General features: G+C 42.9%; 1 protein-coding gene across 2 annotated transcripts in view; it reads left to right on the forward strand.

Annotated features, from left to right (window-relative positions):
* CORIN (corin, serine peptidase) overlaps positions 1 to 23,807 on the forward strand; it is a 308,207-nt gene that overhangs the window by 187,549 nt on the left and 96,851 nt on the right. For both annotated transcript variants that reach the window (XM_007071024.4, XM_043544404.1), the window contains exons 6-7: positions 258 to 371; positions 18,035 to 18,142. In XM_007071024.4, coding sequence (XP_007071086.3) covers positions 258 to 371; positions 18,035 to 18,142 — 222 coding nt within the window. The remainder of the gene's footprint in view (positions 1 to 257; positions 372 to 18,034; positions 18,143 to 23,807) is intronic.

Consider the following 23,807-nt stretch of genomic DNA (forward strand, 5'->3'; position numbering starts at 1 on the left):
TCACTTTGGCACTACTGAGCTGGAACCTTAGCCCTGATTGTCTTGCTCCTGAGCGCCCAGTTGCTGGCCTAAATTTGGTATGCATCTGAACTCCACTTTCCCAGCCCATCTCTAATTAAGACTGATTAATCATGAGTTTGTTATTTAAATACACTTTTAATGGATGACACACGATCGAAACAGATATTGCTTATGATGTTATTTTTTAAAATCTGAAAGGCTTATCCTGTGTTTTTTCCTTTCCCTTCCCTTCCCAGTGCTGTGCGGAGGAGACGAGAGCTTCTTATGTGCCAGTGGAATCTGCATCCCTGGGAAACTACAATGTAATGGCTACAATGACTGCGATGACTGGAGCGATGAGGCACATTGCAGTATGTTACTTTATATCCTTATAGTGTTTGTCTAGACAGAACACTGAGTCCAGGGGAGCCTAGAAACAAAAGTCAACTATTGTAACAGGAGAAGAGCTTTGTGTAGCTTTTGTGTATATTCGCTTCTGGCCTCTCTTTCAGGTGCCTATGAATATGTTTGCCTTTGCCCAGCCTGACCACAGAATGTCTTTGTAGACCTTTTAAAGTTTATGTTTAGAAGCTTGATTTTATTGGCAGTTGAACAGCTAAGATTTCTTCAAGGACCTATGGCGGTTAAAAGTATTATTGGACAGGACTGTGGTTTTTTTATCGATAAGTAACTTGCCATAAAGACCATTTTTGTAAAGAGATAACTAGGTTACAAGTTTTGAGTGTATACTCTTCTGGTACTTGGCTTTGATTCTACAGCAGATACAAAATCATCTGCTTAGAAAGTTGTTTCTTCTCCAGCCCTGAATGTGTCTTTTATGAACAAATTTTACTATGAGGTGCCATGGAAAAGGAACATATATATATTAAGTAAGTATCTTCATTTGTCATTTCCCTTCTCCAGTGTAGTATATTTTTCAAAGCTCATACACATGATCATCTGTTTAGATGACTAAATTCTAAAACTAACCCCTGTGTTCAGAGACTCTGAAAAAATGAACAGTAGACAAAACAATGAAAAGGGTAAAATAGAAAGAAAGAGGGACAGTTTGGGGGATAAGTAAATGGATAGGGAAAATTATCAGAGAGTCAAATCAAAACTCTGGATCCAAATACACCCAAACTTTGAAAAAAATCAGATCTGGATTAGGATCTGAACTATGTAGCTTGGGCTCACTTCTGAAAATCACTTGCCTCTTATGGATTCCCAGAGGGAAACTATGTGTAACATGCATAAAATGCCTAAGTGAGTTAGGATTCTGAGTCACATTGGAGGTCCATAAATTAATGGCACTTAAATTCACAAATAATTTAGCTGCTTTGGGAAATTTTTACACATAGTTTTTATCTGGGAATCTATTAGAAGCAAGTGATGGCTGCCATCTCCTATAAGTCTTAATAGGAGTAAGGCTACAGGTTGCCACACCTGTTGTGTTTTTACCCTCAGTGTTAACTCCAGTTTAATTTAGAATAACATTTTCAAAAGTACCTACATGATTTAGGATCCTATATCCTATTGAAAGTCAATTGAAAGGTTGAGGGCATAGAAGTAATTTAACAGTAAAGCATTACAGGGATGTTGTAATTATTAAAAAACAAGCATTACAAACTCAGAAAATTCAGAATTAAGATTAAATTGAAAAGAAATCCAAACATGTGAAGGTATGGAAATGCACAGTTAACATTTACTTGCATAACACTGTGCAATCAATATACAAATATGATTAGTGCATCAGTGTTTGTAATCCTAGATTAAATTAAATTGAATTTTAAAGACACAGATTTTTTCTATTTTCTCCCCTCAGAGTGGCACACAAGGGAGAGGTAAGGTTATTTGGTTGCCTTAACCATGCATTGTCCCCTGTTCTGACAGGGAGTACCACCTTCCCTTGAGGGCAGCTTCGCTTTTACTCTTATTGGAATAAGTAGCTACGGGCAGGCTGTGGCCTCACTCTTATGGACAGCAATAACAGAGTGGCAGCCAATTTGAAATGGAAGAACATTATATGTCAGCCCCTGCTGAATAAGAAACTTTCAATTATGAAGAATAACAGCAAAAATTACTATTAATTCTAAAACAAATCTTCAAATATAGCTAATGTGTGGGATTTGAATGAGTTTTAGCTATGTGGGTAGGTTGAAGAGTCTGCATTGTTCAGATGCTGAGAGGCAAAAACATGGTCAGACACAGGGTGCCGTGGGATAGAAAGAGGTTGGGCACCAGGTAATTTTCAAAATAAAATTACCTAAAGAAAACAAACAATTATCAGACTTGATAATTGGGAGAACCAACAGTCAATTACATGGAATTACTAATTAATTGCTTCTCATATGATGAGTTCAGGATAACCAAATCAAAAGATGGAATTATTGATTATGATTATTAATGAGACTGCACGCAAGGATTAACCACTTACATTTTACAAAGAATTCTTTTCCCTATACACTAAAGGATGTCCCCAAATAAACAATTGAATGTGACTTTGAAACATTTATTTAAACATCAAAATGAAAAAAGAAACTAATAATTAAATCAACAGGGATAATGCAAATGGGATACACCGGATAAAAACAGGTAAATAAAAGAAGTGATACAATGTAGCAATATTTAAAGCAATATGAAATTCTAAAATATAAAGTACATTGAAACAAAGTTGGTTAACTTTAGTGAATGAACTAGTATTAAAAAATTGAGTAAAAAATTTGAAAACTATGAGCATCAACCAGTATGGTAAAAAGAAAAGGAGTACTTGTGGCACCTTAGAGACTAACAAATTTATTTGAGCATAAGCTTTCCGAAGTGAGCTGTAGTTCACGAAAGCTTATGCTCAAATAAATTTGTTAGTCTCTAAGGTGCCACAAGTACTCCTTTTCTTTTTGCGAATACAGACTAACACGGCTGCTACTCTGAAACCAGCCACTATGGTATTCACTTGATTACTTAGGATACTAACAGCATCAATAGGTTGTTTACCCTAATTAAGACTAACTAGTAGCTAAAAAATATTAACATAATTCAACAGCTAAAGTTAAAAAAAAAGATATAAGAACATAAGAATAGTCATGCTGTGTCAGACCAATGATCCATCTAGCCCAGTATCCTGTCTCCTACAGTGGCTAGTACCAGGGCTTCAGGGGAACTGTACTGAACAGGGCAGTTGCAGTGAACCGCTTTGTCTTGCACTCACAGCTTCTGGCAGTGAGAGGTTTAGGGTTACCCTGAGCATGGAATTACGTGCCTAACCATTTTGGCAAGTAGCCATTGATAGACCTATCCTCTGTGAACTTATCTAGTTCTTTGTTGAACTCAGTTATACTTTTGGCCAGCACAACATCCCATGGCAATGAGTTCCACAGGTTAATTGTGTGTGTGCACTGTGGATTTATATAGTAGCATTATGGTATTTTTAGTCTTATTTTCTATCCCTTTCCTAATAGTTCCTAACATTCTGTTGGCCTTTTTGACCGCTGCTGTGCATTGAGCTAAAGTGTTCTTGAGACATAATAAAGTTTTTCAATCCTTGCTTTAAGTGTAAGACAGTAACTGGAACCAAGACCAGTGCTTTCATAATAAAGAAATGTGCTAGTTACCCCAAATATTTTGATGTGTTATTGATAGTTGAATTATTACATGATTGATGATCTGTCTAAGAAGATAACGGAGAGGAAAAGAAAATGTGCTTTTCTCTAACTTTCTGTGCTTTAAACTAGTTTGCATAAACTAACAGTGCTGATGCTGATATGTGGCATTCCTGTATCTAACAGGATCCAGAACAACACCTGGGAAACTTTTTACACTGGTGTAATTTAACAAAGTCCAAACTTTATTTGATCTTAGATACGTTTGATCTGGAGTGAAGTTTGTTTTAATGCTCCAGCTGTAAACTTTTGGAGAGAAAAAAAGAGGTTTATGGAACAGCAGATGCAAACTTAACTATAGAATCAGAGATAAGGTTCTGGCTATGTTAAGTAATTTGACCAGTTGTAAAACGTCTGGCTCAACTCTGATCTCATTTACACTGGTGTAACTTCACTTCTATGGAACTGTTCTCTGAAGATCAGTAGGTGGAAGCAAAGGCTTCTAGTAATGTAGATGGAGAAACAAATTTGAATCTTGATCCTGCAAACAATTAAGTACTTGTGTAACTTTGCTGACATGAGTAATCCTGTTGAAGACATGAGATTGCTCATGTGAGCAAAGTTACCAACATGCTTGAAGGTTTGCAGTATCAGAGTCTTGGTAGTCTTCTCTAGATCTGTTCATTTATTCCTGGCCCAGGGGAGGATTGTTTGTCCAGAGTGTTTTCTCTGGAGTGAACAGAATGAGGCTGTGGTGACAATGATGAATAATTTGCTGTGGAAGTAGCTTTCTCTTGGTTGTACACTGTGTTGATGTTTAGCCGTTCAGTTAAATTGATTTGATGTACTGTAATTAAGTCAGTCCTCAGTGTGTCTAGACAGTGATGCTACATAACTTCATAAAACTAAAAAAAGATTTTATTTCTTTGAAATGACGTAAAAGGCTTTCTGTAAACTAATTAACCAACAAACTCTATCTGGTTTCAGATCAGTAGACTTTAAAATGTAGTTAATTGTATCTTTTAAGGGGCACTGGACTGATTTAGGGTACATCTATATTTGAGCTGGGATGTGTGATTCCCAGCTCGCATAGACATACCCATGCTAGCTTTGCTTGAGCTAGCTCCTAAAAATAACAATGTGTCTGTGGTGGCATGGGTGGCTGCTCAGGCTAGCTGCCCCAAGTACAGTCCTGCCTGGGACAATCCTACCCCCTGCGTGCACACTTGGTGTGCCGCTGTGGACACACTGCTACTTGTAGGTGCTATCCCAAACACCGCTAACATGGGTATGTCTATGCAAACTGAGAATCGCACCTCCTAGTGCAAATGTAGATTTACCCTTAGGTTCAAAGGGCCAAATTCTGCTGTTGTAAACGGGCACAGCTGTATGGAAGTAAAAATATGGGATTATGTAAAAACACAATGGTTATTAAATTAAAGATGAAAAGAAATACTTTCATGAATATGTTTTGTGATTTAAACGAAAACATTTTTGATAGTTTGTTTTAGATTTAAGCATAAGAGCATTATGATTTCTCCAGCATGTGACAGATGAGGAGGTCAAATTGTTGGCAAACAAGTACAGCAAAGTACTTATTTTTAAACAATTATGTAATCACTTCAATTAGGTGTTTTTTTTTTTAAATGTTCAAAACAACCATTATTTTCTACTAATGTTTTGTTAAATTAAATAATAATTCCAAATGGCTGAAGAAATAGGGAGCTACCCATCTTGCTTGTCTGCTAACTTGTGGCTACACCTGGATTTTCTCAGGTGGACTCCTGCAACTGCATACAGCCCCATTGTTCTGCATGGGTGTAAGTGTCTGCTCAGGTGGACCCAGTTGCAGGATCTGGCCCCCTAGGGAGACAAATTCTGCTTATCTTCCTTGCATGAAAAGTGTCATTGACTTCAAGAGGACCACTCATGTGAAGAAGGTGAGTGAGATTTAGCCCATAGTCTGCAACAAAGAAAGGGCTTCTCAGCATTTGAATGCATGGGGAAGGCTAGTGATTTTCACAGTCAAGATCTATTATTTATTAGAACTCTTTATTAGTTCAAAGAATGTTTACACATTTTCCATGCAAACTTTTCTAGTACATAATAAAAGTTACCTTAAAACAACTAGGGAGCTCTTCAGCCTCTCCTGAATTAATCTGCTGGTTTATACTTCCATTATTGTGGATTATGTCAGAACACAGAATGTCTTTCTGGGAAATACATTAGTAGTAAAATCGCAGCTCTCATTGAGATGTCTTTTGTTATTTGTATTGCAGTAACATCCAAAGGCCTCAATCAAGATACTTTTATTTTTGAAAATAATTTATATTGCAAATGCAGGCTCATGAAATAGAGGTTATAAAAAGAATTACTGATATTAAAGAGATGAATCCCAGAGCGTTTTAAGTGGCCTGCATCAATAAATTATCAGTATTATATTGCACAGTGAATTATCTTCCTTTCCTCTCCTTTACTCTTTCTGATACACACTGTTCCTATCTCGCCTTTGATACACCAAATAAATTATTTAGGTAACATTTAGAGTCTAGACAATTGTAGAATCCAATGAGCTGTTTGCAATGATCATTTCATGTTTTATGTGAGATACTGTCGTTTCTTTATTTTCAGGCAGATACTACACACACACACACGAGATTAACATAGCAATTTTAATCATGAAATGTAAGAGACTGACTTTGAAGTTATTAAGTTTACAAGTACAGGGGCAATTTCTGCCCTGACTTACACACTGTGCAACTCTACTGACGTGGATGGGTGTAACTGGAGGCAGAATTTGTCATACTGCATATAAGATTCCTTATACCCAATTTTACTAAACAAATCCAGTGAAATTATATAAACATATTTTAAAACAAATGACACAGAAGTTGCTGGAACTTAAAATTATCTTTAAGGGGTGGGATGGGGAACTGACAGACAGAAGAGTGTGTATTGCAATAGTGAAATTGAAAGGGCAAGTACGTTAATAGAGATCAAAGGGCTGGTAAATCTGAAAGGTTGACCAGCCTTAACCAAACTGATATGAAACTTAAAAAAGATTTGGGTTTAATAGAGATTAGGAACAGGAATGAAGTTCAACTAATTTTTATTTTATGAAAACTGGCTTTGGCCCATCCCTAATGAAAATTAAATTCTACCAGTTACAAGTGGTAGTTATGAAGTGGGATTTGTATAATGATGAGAATAAGTAGCTGTCTAATATATTATTGATAATACCTTAATGAAAACGTTAAGACATTTAGACTCGCATATTCACTTATTTCAGCCCTTGCAAAGACATCTGTGTGCCTTTGTTTAAATTACACTGTCTGAGTTTCAGAGTGCTGTTGTCAAGCTGTGCCATGCTCTAAATGTCATTTCTGTAGCTATGAAAGGATGAGTGTAAATATGTATTAGGGCATGAATGCAGATCAAACAATTAACTTAGCCAGAAGAGGGACCATGGGGGAAAGACAGCTTTGTTTTGTTTACAATGAGGAATACTAAGAAATAGATACAGTCAGAGTTACATACCGATGGGAAAAGATAGAGGCTTGCCAGGGTAGTTCATGCTGATACAGATTCAAGACAAATAATGTTTTGAATTTTAAACCCAGCGGGATGCTGTTCTGCTCATATGAAATATACACAGAAGTCACATATTTTCATTTAGTTTTATGGTTTTGGAATTTGCCATTTCATTCCTTTTCTTTTTTTTTATACATTGGTCTGAAAAATTCAAGACAGTGAGATTATTTTATTACATTCTCTTACACACAGTGCTTGGCTTTAAGTCATAAGTTCAGATGTGAACTTCTGAAATAATGCAAAATTAGTAGAGAGAACAAATCTTTTTGTGGGGGTAAGAAGTGATTAATATACGTAGTCCAAAATTAAGGTTGTTAAGCCTGGGGAAGCTCTACAAATTTACCAAGCTCTCCCAAATTGGAGACCACTCCCTTAGTTCTATTAACAGAAGTGCTAATACTAAAGCAGTCAGGCCAAGCCTGAAGACTGTCAAGCCCCATGTCTACGGTTGGGAAGAGGTGACCTGCACCCTCTGTGTGACTGGTTACTGCTTAAAGGTTTAGGAGCGCATGTTAATGAACTCCCTACCCTTTCTTCTCCCCCAAACAGTGCCATGAGCATTTCCAACCCCTTCTCTCCATGCAAAGAAATGCAAAAGCACTACAGTGATCTTCATGTGGCTCCTGTGTGCAAAGACAGAGGGTTTGAGGATGGATATTCATCTTCTAAAAAGAGTAATAAAAGATGTTACCACGTAGCAATATGTGTGGGAGTGTAGTGGCTGCTGGAGTTCTGGCCATTTTCCCTCCCTGATTACCAGGAATCATAGTTTCTTTATCTTGGTGAACTCTCTCCTCTTCCCTTGGTTGGCTGATTTACTTTGGAGCTCTCTGCCAGGAAGATCAGAAGTACATCAGAAGCAAGAAGCCTGCCAATCAGTGGGGCTACTGGATCATTAAGGTGCTAAAGGAGCTAATGCTGTTTTGGAGATGCTAAATGAATTCTTTGCATCGGTCTTCACTGCAGAGGATGTAAGGCAGATCCCACACCTGAGCCATTTTTTTTTGGTGACAGAGCTGAGGAACTGTCCCAGATTGAGGTGTCAGTAGAGGAGGTTTTGGAACAAATTGATAAATTAAACAGTAATAAATCAGCAGGACCAGATGGTATTCACCCAAGAGTTCTGATGGAACTCAAATATGAAATTGCAGAACTATTACTGTGGTATGTAACCTATCACTTTAATCAGTCTTTGAACCAGATGACTGGTGGATAGCTAATGTAATGTCAATTTTTTTAAAAGGCTCCAGAGGCAATCCTAGCAAATACAGGGCAGTAAGCCTAACTTCAGTACCAGGCAAATTGGTTAAACTATAGTAAAGAACAGAAATATCAAACATATTGATGAATACAATTATGTTGGAAAAACGTCAACATGGCTTTTGTAAAGGGAAATCATGCCTCACTAATTTACTAAAATTCTTTGACGGGGTCGACAAACTTGTGGACAAGGGTGGTACAGTGGATATAATGTACGTGGACTTTCAGAAAGCCTTTGACAAGGTCCCTCACCAAAAGCTCTTAAGCAAAGTAAGCTGTCATGGGTTAAGAGGGAAGGTTCTCTCATGGATGGTTCTCTCATGGTTAAAAGACAGGAAACAAAGGTTAGGAATAAATGATCAGTTTTCACAGTGGAGAAAGGTAAATAGTGGGGTCTCCCACTGATCTGTACTGGGACTAGAGCTGTTCAACATATTCATAAATGATCTGGAAAAAGGGGTAGACAGTGAGGTGGCAACGTTTTCTGACTATGCAAAATTTATTCAAGATAGTTAAGTCCAAAGCTGATTGTGAAGAGTTACAAAGGAGTCACACAAAACTGGGTGCCTGAGCAACAAAATGGTAGATGAACTTCATTGTTGATAAATGCAAAATAATGCACACTGGAAAATATAATCCCAATTATACATACCAAATGATGGGGTCTAAATTACTGTTACCACTCAAGAAAGAGATCTTGGAGTCATTGTGGATAGTTCTCTGAAAATAACTCCTCAATGTGCAGTGGCAGTCAAAGAAGCTAACAGAATATTAGGAACCATTAGGAAAAGGGTACATAAAACAGAAAATATCATAATGACACTATCTAAATTCAGGGTATGCCCACACCTTGAATACTGCATGCAGTTCTGATCCTCCCACCTCAAAAAAGATATGTTAGAATTGGAAGAAGTACAGAGAAGGACAACAAAAATGATTTGGGGTATAGAACAGTTTCCATACAAGGAGATTTTAAAAAGCTGGAACTGTTCAGCGTAGAAAAGAGACGACTAAGGGGAGATATGATAGAGCTCTATAAAATCATGAATGGCATAGAAAAAGTGAATAAAGAAGTGTTATTTACCCCTTCACATAACACAAAAACCTGGGGTCACCCACTTAAATGAATAGGCAGTACATTTAAAACAAACATAAGGAGGTACTTCTTCACACAATGCACATTCAAACTATGGAATTCATTGGCAGGGGATGTTCTGAAGGCCAAAAGTATAATGAGGCTCAAAAAAGAATGAGATAAATTCATGTAGGATAGGTCCATCAATTGCTATTAGCCAAGATGGTGAGGGAGGAACCCCCCTGCTCTGAGTATCCGTAGTTTCTGACTGCCAGTAACTGGGACTGGACGACAGAGCATGGATGACTCGCTGATTGCCTGTTCTGTTCATTCCCTCTGAAGCATCTGGCATTGGCCACTGTCAGAAGACAGGGTACGGGTTAGATGGACCATTGATCTAACCCAGTATGGCCGTTCTTACGTTTCTTATCTCCCTTTTTATATTGTCTCTCTCTGTCTGGCATTAAATAAGCCTAGAGAAATCCTGTCTTCTCTCTTGCTGGTATGTTGGTGCTGTCTCTCAGATTACTGGGAGCTCTTTGAATTAAAGCACTGAGTCTCAATATGGAGGTGCACATCTCTCATGTTTACTGGACATATCTATATTGCATGAGAGTCTACATATTATACTGACTAATCTCATTGTGTCTTAGCCCAGCATGCTTTGGGGGAAGTGTGAAAATGGAAGGATTTTGTGGGGTAGATGAGAATTCTTGGGTTGTTCTTAAATCCAGGTCAAGAATCAGGGAGAGGTCTTTCTTGTGTGTGTACTTGTTACAGCTGCTCCGTGTTGTGGTACACCAAACCCCTAAGTAGAGCCCTACCAAATTCACAGCCATGAAAAACATGGCACGGACCATGAAATCTGGTCTCTCCCGTGGAATCTGGTCTCCCCTGTGAAATCTGGCTATTCTAGCGGAGTCGTGGTATTGCCACCCTTATTTCTGCACTGCCTTCAGAGCTGGGTAGCCAGAGAACAGCATAACCTTATCCTTTCTATCAATGAATCAATCTCTTATCTCTAAGTTACAATTTGGCAGGTACTAGCATCAATTTACTGCGGCCATCAGATATGACAAAACAAAACAATGTACCTGTTACGGTGTTGTTAATTATGCTACCCCAAAAAATTAATTGTGAGTAATTTTCTGTATTTTAGTGTCTCACACTATAACAATGTGGAACAACACTGAACTAAGAGGATAGTCAGTGTTTTACACTGAACACAAGAGTACTTACTGGCAGTGTTCCCTCTAATTTTTCCCACCTATATGCGGAATGAATTTTGTTATGTGCACTAATATGGAGGTGATGTGTGACACATCACCTTCATATTGGTGCACGTAAGAAAATTAATGTGGTGGGGGTGGGGCCGAGGGGTTCTGAGTGTCAGAGGGGGCTGGAGTGCAGGGGTGTGAGGGCTCTGGCTGGGGGTGCGGGCTCTGGGCTGGGGCAGAGGGTTGGGTGCAGGGGGTGAGGGCTCCTGCTGAGGGTGCAGGCTCTGGGGTGAGGCCAGGGATGAGGGGTTTGGGATGCAAGACGATGTTTTGGGGCTATGCCAGGGAGAGAGGACTCCCCCCAGCTCTCTCTTCCCACAGCAACGCCTAGGCTGTGAGGGAGAGGTGCCTCTCCACAACGTGGCAGCTCCGGGGATGGGGCCGCAGGATAGGCACCCCTCCCCTGGCAGGTCTGGGCTGGGGCTGGGTTTGGGCCAGGGGAGGGGCACTGTGGCAAGTCTGCGATGGGGCTGGGTTTGGCCCGTGGGAGGGCCGCCCTGGCCCTGCTGATCCAGGCACCCTGGCTGTGGCAGACTTGGGGCCCGGGGAAGGGCACCCCACACCGGTCCAGGCTGCCCCAGCCGCAGCAGGTTGGGGGCTGGGCTAGTTTGGGGCTGGGGGAGAGCCTTCCCTCCCCCGGCAAGTCCCTGGACAGGTTCTCTGAGTGGCGCTAGGAAGGCTGCTGCGCGGCTGCGCAGCTTACAGGGAACTTAGCTTACTGGTCCTTTGTCCCATTTGCCACACAATTGACAGTCATGGAAAGAAAGAATAAACCCACTTGGGGATGTCTGTATTAGTAGATCATTTGGAGAGAAAATAGTGGACCAGATTCTGTGCTCACAGCAGTGTAAACCAAGAGTTATGCCTTTGAAGTCATTCTAGTAAGATCAGAGTCAGGCCCACAAGTTCTTACAAGTAAAAGATTTAGGATCAGATTTTCAAAACAGCTTACTCTTTGTTTAGCTGTGGCCCTTGAAAATCAAGAGTGATCCTGGGTGGTCTAGAAGTGAGGAAGGGAGTAAGGATGAGAAGTCACAATTGCTATAATTTCTGAGCCCCAGAGAATAATTCATGAGCACAATATTGGACAGTTCCATGCTGTTAAAATCATTGGATACAATGAGCTTCTTCTGCTTTGGGTCTATAACACAAAGTCAGGCCAGACGGCTGCAAGAGGGTCTTGGTAGGCCGATATGTTAGCCCCAGAATATTAAAGGCTCTTTTCCCTACAAACTGAGAAGTGGTTACCTCAGGTCAATTAGGGACACCTGATTCCAACTCAGGGCTGCCTGAGGCCTTTAAAAACCCCTTCTCTGGGCAGAGAAGAGGGGAAGAGAGAGAGAGAGACAAGCTGTTGCCAGGCTAGTGGCAGCAGAGAAATAAGCTGTTCCAGGGTGAAAGGCTGTGCTCCTTCCTTTAGGGAAATAGCCAAACCTGAGTGCCTGCTGGGGGGAGGACTAACACCCCAGGACAATCAACAGGATGACACCCTGCACCAGTGAGGGGGCAGCGAAAGTTACCCCCCTGGGTTTTTTTTTGTTTATGAGACTGTTTCCTTTTTGTTTGGTGGAGGATCACCCCAAAGGCCAACCCTCAGCCCTGAAATTGGGACTAAGGGAGCACAGAAGGGGGAAGGCAAACCCTGCCCTGAGAAGGGTTGCCCACCTCAGGCCCACCATTGCCAGAGGGGGCAGCGCTAAGTCTGGCGAGAGAAAGGAGGTGCTTTGCCATATCTGGTGTTAGGAGTGGGATAGACTTCGTGGCAAACTGTCCCACGGCAAGGTAAATCACTTCCACCCCGACAATGGACGATGTAGTGAGGGCACCAGTACAGGCCACAGCAGCAAAACAAAAGGCTACCAGCGTCCAGATGGCTGCCCAACAGGAGTCGGTATAGCTACAGCAGGAAACAAATCAACTGCTGATGTGCCAGCAGCCCAGGATCGAGCCACCCTGAAGGAGGTCATGAACCAGCTGAAGGCCCTGACCGCTCTGACCCATGGCCGTGACGGGACATGGTCCCTAAGGGCAAGTAGTTACCTACAGAAGATGACAGTGGAAGATGATGTGGAGGCATATCTTCTTGCCTTCAAGAGAATGGGCCAACGTGAGGCCTGGCCCCAAGACCAGTGGGCCAGCATCCTCGCCACTTTCCTATGTGGGGAGGCCCAGAAGGCATACTACGACATGGCAGTGGAAGCGGCTACAGTTTACCCCCGGCTGAAGGCTGAGATTCTGGCGAGGTCGGGGGGACAACATCTATAAGGGCCAGAGGTTCCACGAGTGAAGGTATCGGGATGGCAAAGCACCGAGGTCTCACCTGTTCGACCTGATCCATCTGATGCAGAAGTGGCTGTGCCCCAAGATCCACAACCTGGAGAAAATTATGAAAGTCATAATCTTGGACAGGTTCACAAGAGGACTACTGCCAAACCTATGAGGATGGGTCAGCCAAACTGACACCTCCTCCTGTGATGCATTAGTTGCCCTCATAGAGAGACATTTAATAGCCAAAGAACTTTCTCGGACTACCAGGGAAGAGATGCATTGGGGGAAGAGGTCAGTCCCCACCCCAAGGGCCCGGGCTTCTGAAGCACTGGGCAGAACTATGTTGGGTAGGGGAAGGAGGCTGAAGAGTGGCCTGAGGCCGCAAAGGGACTTGGGGACCTGGCGAGAAAGGGTCATGGGATAAGGCCCACTAGCCCAAAGAATCCAGGGATACCTCGAGTAGGATATAGGTGTTATGCTTGTGGGGGAATGGGGCATATAATGGTCCAGTGCCCTAAAGTGGAGGAGCCCATGCAGTGCAATCTGGGGGATCATGAAGATCTTTGTGGCTTGATAAACCTCTTGGGAGTCGCGATGGCCCCCCATAGATACATGTGGCCACTTAGGATAAATGGCATACAGACCACTGAATTAGTGGACTCCGGAAGTGCCGTCATGCTGGTCTCAGGGAAACTTGTGGGTCGGGACCAGTTGTCTCGGGCCAAGCACACTGGAATAACCTGTGTACATGGTGCTGTCAATTATCCAACCATTCCTGTACAAATTGAGGTCTAGGGGAATACCACAAGGGTGATGGCGGGGGTGGTCCCGAAATTCCCCTATCCAGTCCTTATAGGACGAACCTTCCCAGGGTTTGGAGGCCTATTCTCCATAGATAAGTCAGAAGAGAGTAGTGACCCCGGGATTAATACAATGGCCCCAGTAACTAGCCCTCTCCCGGTCTTCTGTGAATTAGCCCAGGACTTGTTCTCTACAACTGGGAAGCCTTGGAAGACTAGGCGAGAAAGGAGGGCAGACAAGAGGTTGGGAACCAGGATCTTGGCCCAGAACCAAAAGGCTGCACTCATAGGGAAGAAATCATGTCCAGCTGGCAGGGGGTGATGCAGAGAGTCGACAAGTTAGAAGCTGGACCCAGTTCCACAAAGACCAACCCTGAGAGGGAAACAGAAGTAGGTCCCCTTGAATTTGGATATATTGGACCCTCATTTGAGAATTTTGGGCAGGATCATGCCAATGATCTGCTATACAATAATATTAGAAAAGAGATAGTTGAAGTGAATGGGGTCCCAGTAGAGGGGAAAACCCAAGTCCCAGGGCTATATTTCATGATAAAAAGGGACCTATTATATAGAGTAGTCCAAGAGCAAGAGGTGGAGCAGCTCTTGGTACCTTGAAGGCACCACAGGGCAGTGTTAGACCTAGCTCATAGTCATTTATTCGGAGGACATCGGGGGGTAGATAAGACCCTTGACTGAATCAGAGGTTCTTTTGGCCAGGAGTTTATACGGACGTACGATGATATTGTGCCTCCTGCCCAGACTGCCAATTGCATGTCTCCCGACCGCACCTGAGGGTCCCTTTAGTACCTCTGCCAATTATCAAAGTTCCATTCAATAGGATAGCCATGGACCTGATAGGCCCACTGGAGAAGTCTCGGGCCAAGAAAGCCAAAGAGAAGACTGCCTTTTCGACACCAGAGGGATTGTACCAGTAAACAGTCGGATTACGTGGGGCTCCCGCAACCTTGCAGTGGCTCATGGATAAGCTGTTGAGTCCACATGGCAAGTATACGGCCGCTTACCTTAATGATGTCATCATACATAGCCCAGACTGGGAGAGACACCTAGAGAAGATGGAAGCAGTATTGGATAACCTGAGGAAGGCAGGTCTCACTGCGAATCTCTCCAAATGTGCAATAGGGCTAAGTGAAGCCAAATACCTCAGGTACGTCGTTGGGAGGAGCATAGTGAAGCCCAACTGAACAAGTCAGAGGCGGTACAAAATTGGCCCCCTACCGATCCGGAAGAAACATGTCAGGGCATTCCTGGGGATCGCTGGGTACTACAGGCGATTCATTCCCCACTTTGCTACCAGAGCATACCAGTTGATGGACCTAATAAAAGGCTGGGACCCAGACATAGTGAAGTAGACCAGCGCAATTGAAGAAGCTGTTACAGATCTGAGGACCGCCCTCTGCAGTAACCCAGTGCTAGTAGCTCCGGACTTTGAGAAAGAGTTCTTGCTGCAAACCGATGCCTCCAAGGTCAGGTTGGGAGCTATGCTTTCTCAAATGGTAACAGAGAAAGAATACCCAATCTTATTCCTTTGTTCTCTGGGCAAGAATTTCCTACTAAGGTATGCCATGGTAGAGAAGGAAGGCCTTGCTGTAAGGTGGGCCATGGAACCCCTCCGATACTACCTACTTGGACGGAGGTTTACCCTTGACGCTAACCATGCCCCCCTGTCACGGGGTCCCCGCAGGCTTTCTCCTTCTTGAGCCTGCACCCTGTGTTTAGGCTGGTATAATAAAGACTCTTCCATGCCTTCTTTTGCTGGATCACCCAAGTGTCTGTCTTTATTTACAGTGTTCATTTAGTTCCCAGATCCCCCAACAGCTAGTGCCCCACAGACCCTCCCCAGGGTCTCCTGGCTTTTGAGGCTTCCTTCTTTGGTAAGGAGACAGCGATACCACCCTCTTGCCTCCTCACTGAGGTTTGCCCAGCTGTCACTACTTAGCTCAGAATGTTCCTCTGAGCCAGCCCTCGTTAGGGCTTGCAGCTGTGCTCCCTGCTGAATACCTGTGTCTCTACCCCTGGCCTCCTGGCCAGAGAGCAGGCTGCAGCCAGCATTTTGGCAAGGCCTTAAAGGGGTTTACTCCTGCCCTGGCACACCCCCTGAAATGGATGCACTGGAACAAAGACAGAAATGCAAGGGTAATAAGATAGTTCCTGTCGTTACAACCCTTCCACTTCAGAGTGCAACACAGGTCAGGGACCAGGCATGGCAATACTGATGGCCTGTCAAGGGTGCACTGTTTTTTGACTCAAGTAGCCCAACCCCATGGTGTTGAGCAGGGGTGTGTGTCTGTGTGACAGAGTCAGGCTGGATGGCTGCAAGAGGGTCGCGGTAGGCCGATATGTTAGCCCCAGAATGATAAAGTCTCTTTTTCCTACAAACTGAGAAGGGATTACCTCAGGTCAATTAGGGACAACTGATTCCAATTAAGGACTGCCTGAGGCCTTTAAAAACCCCTCCTCTGGGCAGAGAAGAAAAAGAAAGAAAGAAAGAAAGAAAGAAACAGGCTGCTGCCAGGCTAGTAGCAGTAGGGAAATAAGCCACTCCAAGGTGAGAGGCTGTGTTCCTTCCCCTAGGGGAAACCTGAGTGCCTACTAGGGGAAGGACTGACACCCCAGGGCAACCAACAGGATGACACCCTTCACCAGTGAGGCAGCAGCGAAAGTTACCCCCCTTGGGTTTTTTTTGTTTATGAGACTGTTTCCTTTTTGTTTGTTGGAGGATCACCTCATAGGCCGATCCTCAGGCCTACCCTGAAAATAGGACTAAGGGAGCACGGAAGGTGAAGGCAAACCCTGCCCTGAGAGGGGATGATTACGTCAGCTCCGCCATCGCCAGAGGGGAAAGCGCTAAGTCTGGCAAGAGACAGGAGGTGCCTAGCCACACAAAGCACTGTATCATGCCTTGGAAAATGTTAAAATTTGCTCATCTTGTCTTGATAACATTGTTATTACAATGACTGATGTGATGTGTAAGATTTGTGAATGCTTGATCCAGCCCATCAAATCAACAAAATCTTTCCATTTGCAGATTTCCAGTGCTTATACTTATCTCTAACTTTCAGGAGAGGTGTGTTGTATCTTAAAAAAGATACAGCAGGCCCAGACCCTTGTCTTCAGCGAAGGAACATGCAGAACAAATCAGGCCTAATTCTGGGGTCACGGTATGAAGGGCTGGTCTCTGGGCATACAGTAGGGCAGCTTGAGGCTGCTGCTAATTTACTGCTGCTACCAGTTCCACAAGGGGTAGAAACCATAGCCAGGTTTTGGAACAACCCATGAGTTTCCCAGCCATACACACTTCCCTCCAGTCACTAGCAGAGAAGGTAGGGTAGCAATCTTTATGTAGACTTTTCATCACCAGAGAATCTCCCTATGCAGGACATCCTTCTTGGGTCAGATATGCTGGCTCAATGACCAGGTTATGTGTGCAGTATGGTGCAAAGGGACTTCACTGTTTTGGAGGATTTGGCCAACGCATTTCCTGAGGATGGTAGGAAGAACTGAGAATTAACCTTATCACCATTTTCAGGGCAAAGACACATACTTTCTGAGCGCTAAATACAGTGGCTTTTGCTTAATAGCAATCCGTAGACTAATGCCTTTCATTTAATGGCAACATTTGCTGGGAACCGATCCTGTTCCATTGACTTTAATATAAATTGGATTCGGATATTGGCAAGAGGCATGCCGCTTACAACTTTTTTTTAGGAAGACAGTCCCTGGCCTCAGGCAGGTCTGTGGGGCTGTAACCAGGGAAGTTCTGGGGCTGCACACTATCTTTCCATGTGCTTTCTGGTCTGCATCCTGCCCTGGCATGGGAGTGCTGGGTTGTGCCGAGCCCTGGCCTCAGACAGGTTTGTGGGCTAGGGAAGGAATGTCCCAACACTTTCTTCTTGGCTGCAGCCAGAAAGGTCCACAAAGTGTCTTTGATCCTTCTTCTTATATTCAGTATCCATATTGGATTCTAATGAACTCATGTGCTTATCAAATATAGTTGTTGGCTTATATGTGTGTTTACTACTATAATATAGCTACTGTGTGTAGCTATTAATGTAGTTTAACTTGCTCTATCACTGCTGTGGTGCTATAAAAATGGAACACAATGTAGTGTTTTGTTGATGTGCTTTACAAATATTTGTTTTGCAGACTGCAGTGATGACGTGTTCCGCTGTACTACCGGAAAATGCCTCAATTACACCTTTGTTTGTGATGGATATGATGATTGTGGAGACCTGAGTGATGAACAAAACTGTGGTAATTGGGAGTGTTACATTTTTCAAAAGGCTTTAATATAATAACATTGTCTAAACTGGCAGAGTCTTTTCCCTTAGACTTACCAGAAACAGTAATATATCCATGCATTCCACTTTATTTAGCAAGGAAGTGAACACAGATTAAAGTTTGTGGCTCTCTAACTAATTTAAAAGATTTGGAGAATTTTATTATTCAATGCTTTTTCAGCAAATGGTATTTTTACACAATTTTTATGTTTTATACAAATCAGGTGCACATTTTATTGAAGAAATGTTAACTTTGTTATTTATTGTAGAATTGTTCAAGATGTGTTGTCAATTTTCCAGCTAATTCAGCAGCTCATATGAGACAAAATAGAACCTAAAAATGCTGCATATCATTGGTGCCAGCAGAGCATTATGACTAAATTCTTCCTGTATTAGCATCAGGACAGACTTGTCCTCCTTGACCATCAGCCATTCACTGCTCCTTAAATCCTGTTCTCCATTGAATTTCAAGGCTCTTTCCACTAATAATTATCCTCCTACCTCTCTGATCACTTCTTCAATGTCTTGTTTGGCAGATCCTCTTCCTCTCACAATCCACATTACATGTATGGCTGGCTTGAAAATGGGAATTTTTCCTGTAGAAATTTTCATGGGGAAAAAGTCCCCATTTGGAATTTTGCCACCAGGAAATAAATGGTTTCCTGAGGCAAAATTAAAAAAAGTTAGTGTGGAAAAATCTTATTTTTCCAATTTTTGCCAGAGAGAAAAAGTTAAACAAAGTGAAAGTGCTACTTTCTCTCTGAAAGAGCTGCCTTTAAACATGTAAAATAATATTTTGTTAAAATAAAAAAAAACCTGTTCCTTTTTAGCTTTTACTTTCCTCCCACTTTTCTGGGAGGTGAGAAAAAATAAGAGAAGGTGTCCATTTTTTAACAATTTCAAAACAAAAATTTTCAAAAATACTGAATACATGGTTTTTTCTAAAAAATTTATTCAATATATTTAAATGAAAAATGTAATAAAAAATGAGATTTAATTGCAAAAAATCATTTACAAAAGCTTTTTTTATTAAAAACCTTTTCATTGAAAAAAATTTCCATCCAGCTTTGATCACATCTTGTCTTCCTAATATTACTTTATCCTATATAACGTCCATAAGATTCAATCTTTTCTCTCTGTATAGACTACCGATGGCTTGTTCAAGTGTTTGTTGTCTTGTGCATTGGTTATTGTAATCTCCTCCTTTCTGGCCTGGATACTTCTAATCTTGCCCACCACAAGTCTGTTGCTGTTAGGCCAGTTTTGAGTAGTAGGCAGTAATAGCTGCATTGGTGGACAACAGGCATTCGTAACCTGCAATAACAAAAACTCTCCACAACTGTCCCACCCATTTTTTCTTTTAATTTTTTTCCCCATTGAATCTGATCACTTTTACAGTGAATAGGCCCCAATCCTGCAAGCACTTAATCTTGTGCAGAGCTTTCTTCATGTGAGTAGTCTTCATATGACTTATGAATTTACTATTTTGAAGACTTCAGTGGGATTTCTTATGTGAACAAAGTTATGCATGAGTTTAAGGACTTGTCTATTCTAAAAAGCTGTACTGCTTCCACTATACAAGTATAGTTAACCTCCCAAGTGCAGATGCAGTTGCTTTACAAGGGTGTAGCTATTCCTGTATGGGAAGGGAAATAACTATTCAGGTATAAGTCACCCTTCTACTGATATAACTATTTTGGGAGAAAAAAATCACACCCCTAACCAAAAGATTATTCCAAAAAATTTTAAGTGTAGACCAGACGTTAGGGTGTGCTTGCACTTAAACCACTGCAGCTGCACTGCTGTAGCACTTCAAAGTAGACGCTTCCTATTCTTACGGAAGGGGTTCTCTCATTGGCATAGGTAATCCACATCCATTAGAGACAGTAGCTAGGTTGATGGAAGAATTCTTCCTTCAACCTAGCACTGTTTACACTGTGGGTTAGGTTGGCATAGCTACATCTCTCGGGGTGTGGATTTTTCCTTATTCCTCAAGTACTTCCATTGGAATCTATCAAAGGGACTACTTGTGCTGTAAGGTATTACTCCTTGTGAGCTAGATTGGCAGAATCAGGCCCTTACAGTGAAATCCTGGTCCCATTAAAGTGCTCAGTTGTGTAGCATGGTTGGTAATAATTTTTGAGAACAATGGAAACAAGTTAAACTTCCTAACTTAATAGCCTACAGAAAACAGTGACATAAAAACGGTGTTTGACAGTGATTGCTCCCAGATTTGTTGTGTCCCATTCTCTCTTCCTCATCTTTAACATACTCTCAAGTACTTTTTATACCAAGTGTATTCTGTATATTCAACCTTTCCTAAGGGTTTGACAAAGAAAGTTTCATTACTGGAGGAAAAAGAATGATGAAAGGGCAAAATAAGGCTAAGATTTCTGTCTCTTCTTGGAGCTTTCTTATGGAAAATTCTTGGCCTCTTCCAAAGATTAGCAGGCTAGTGGGATCATTATGTGTCCCATAATGCAATGCAGATCTTTCTTTTTTTACTTCTGAACAATTTTATGGTGGGAGTGAAGAAAGATTTTTCCTCTACCTTAGCCAAGAAGGCTGGCAAAATAAATAGCTGTGTCTATAATAGATACGACCGCAAGAGCTTTAGCCTTCTGAAGAATGCTTTGTTTATCTGGGAATCTTAGTTATTTCCGTCTGGGAAGCTACATTTGGTGTGTTCATTCCAACTCTCAACTGATGTCTCCATCTGGGTTTGTAATGGGAAGAAGTAGTGTTTACACAAACACAATATCATTGCCTCCTGCTGTGCCTTATGGCAGCCTAAAATTTTTACATCGTTACTTCTATGTCTCTGTTCATAATCCTTTATCTTATCTTTCACTAGGGACAGATAGATCTCTTTGAAGATCTTTTACCTCACCCACTTTTTGCTGGTGCAGCTTCTTTGGCCATCAAAATTCTTTTTTCAGCATGAACTGTTTTCTCTGCAGTATTGGCCACAGAGTCTTCCAGATCCTTGTTGGAGATCGCTAGTGATTCCAGCAATCCACTTGTTGGAGTTTCCTCCAAGACTCTTTTAAAATAGGTGGCATCCAAGGTGGTGTCTCTTCAGTCCTCTGAGCCAGACTATAGTCTATTCCTTATATACTATTTGAGTCTTCAGTTTCATCTTTTACCTCAAATATTTTATTTCTTCCGGTCGTATTATCTATTAGAAATTGAGTGTAATGTCAAAAACAAAACAAAATTACCAGACCAGTGGGTTTTAGTAATTCTGTGGGACCTCAGCTCGGCTACTCACTCTACTCACATCCCATGGCCATTGGACTCATCTTTTCTTGACAGGTATTGATATGCTAAGAGAGATACAGTTCTGCAGACAATTTGAGTGCTCTGTGAACTTCAGTTTGGGAACAAATACTCTATCATACAGACATCCCTATGTAGGAATTGCAAATTAAGTGGATGTACTTGACATTAAATTTCATATTCAGAACTGTTTATGAAATAATATGCTAAAATATATGGATAAAGCACAAAATTACATGTAGTAGCTGCTTCGTTTCTCTATCCAGGCTATTTCCCATTTGTTAATATAAAACTAAATTACTTTAATAGGAAAAAAGATATTGGTCTATACTATGGTAGTCACCATTGGAAACTTAGCAATTGCCTTAGGTAACATTGTGACAGGTCACAGCTGCTGTACCCCCACCTCTTTCACCAACACAGACCACTCTGAGACCTTCCTGCTTGTGAACACCAGCATGTACTTTATTTACAGTGTCTCAGTCCTTCCATCAGTACATATCAGTCAGGGGTGAAAGTGGGCCAGTACAGCGTGCTGGTAAAAAATGGCCACCGGTACCGGCCCTTATGCAGCTGACACGAAAGTGCTGCCACAACAAAGGACCCTGCTTAAAGTGCTGCCGCAGCAGCGCTTTAACATCGTTGCCCCTTTTGCGCCCCCCGGGCCGCCGATGGGGGGGCGGCAAAAGGAGCAGCTGCCCCAGGGCCGGTGATTTAAAAGGGCTGGAGGGCAGCAGCGGCTGGAGCCCAGCAGCGGCTGGAGCCCTGGGACCTTTAAATCGTTGCCAGAGCTCCGGGCGCCATGGGCCAGGGCCAGAGCTCTGGGCAGCATGGATAAGCTGGCTGGGGGAGGCTGACCCCCCCCCAAAGCCCCACCCCTCCGCCCGCAGCCCTGCCCCTTCCAGGGGTCCAGAGCCAGGTTCCCATACTGGTAATTGTATAATGTTACTGTCACCCCGATAGCAGTGCAACCACACCATTGCACTGTTTTCCAACTTTCTGGCCCTTTCTTCCAGGGGTGAGTGGCTGAGATGTCTCTACTCCAAGAGCTGCCTTAGCTAGCTGGCTCTCTCTCCTCAAGCACTTCCTTCCTGTGCTCCTTTTTAACCACTTGCCTGCTAATGGGTTAATTAGCTCATTAACATTGCTAACCCCTGACTTAATCTTATGATCTATGGTCCTCTCTCACGTCTTGTGGGTGATTTTATGCTTGCTAGAGGTAAAATGACATTATAGAGTGAAGGGGGTGTATTGCTTATTAGCTTCGAACTTGCATGGGGGGCAAATAGGTGAACACAGGTAAATGGCTAATTAAGGTTGCTAGAGTTAAGGGTCTGTTATATTAGGTGAAAGCTTTGTGCAGGAGTGTGATGGAGTGCCTGCCCCACACTGAGATCTAAGGAGTTAATAGAGCCCTTGGGAGGCTGCGCAGGAGGCAGCCAATCAGAGGGACTGTGATGAGCAACCAATCAGGGCCGGGTTGGCCCATATAAGAAGGGCTGCAGCACAGAGCAGCTTCAGTCATTTCCTGGAGCTTGAGGAGTGAGGTGGACTGGCTGCCTTGCAGGCTGAAGGCAGCAAGCACCCTGGACAGTGCTTCAGGCAGAGACCCAGGGAGCTAAAGGCAGCTCCTGGTGGGCTGCTGCAATCTGCAGGCTGTGGCACTGAGGCAAGGGCAAAGAGGGTGCTGGGGCCATGGGGAAATGGCCATATACAGGGTGCCCGGTCTGGGACCTGTAGTAGTGGGCACACCTGAGTCCCTTTCCCCCGACTTACCACTGAGGAAGTGGTAGGACTAAGGGACTGCAACATTCCCCTGGAAGCGGGGAGCACAGAATGCAGCACAGCCTGAGGGTTGTGTCACTGAAGAGGACACATCAATCCTGGGAGTGATGTGGGTCCCAGAGTAGAAGTGATTGTAGCAAGGCACCACCAGAAGAGGTGCACTGGTGAGAAGACCTAATTCCCCATGACAGCTGGCAGGAAGCCCCAGAGTGGTGAGTCGCACCACGTCACATGTGGTGGAGAATGCAGGCATTCAATTACCCCTAAGGGAAGGGGACTAAGTGAGGGTTTCAGAGATAGTTTGACCACTGCCCCTGCTACAAGGGGAGTTTGAAAGACTATTTAAGGGACACTTGGTGGTTTAGGGACTATGGGGCTGCCATGTTTGGAGGCCTTTTTGGTAGAAGGCAGGTGTTCCTTCCCAGGTTGGACTTCAGAGTTGCTGCTTCCACTGGAGGGGGTTGAAGAGCAAACAAGAGGGATTCAGGTCCTGGTGGGGTAGATCCTGGAGAGCCAGAGGCAACAATGGGAGGCACAGAAATACCTACACAAATCCCTGAGTCAGTTAGCGGAAG

Source organism: Chelonia mydas, chromosome 4 (genome assembly GCF_015237465.2).
Source record: "Chelonia mydas isolate rCheMyd1 chromosome 4, rCheMyd1.pri.v2, whole genome shotgun sequence".
NCBI lineage: Eukaryota > Metazoa > Chordata > Testudines > Cheloniidae > Chelonia > Chelonia mydas.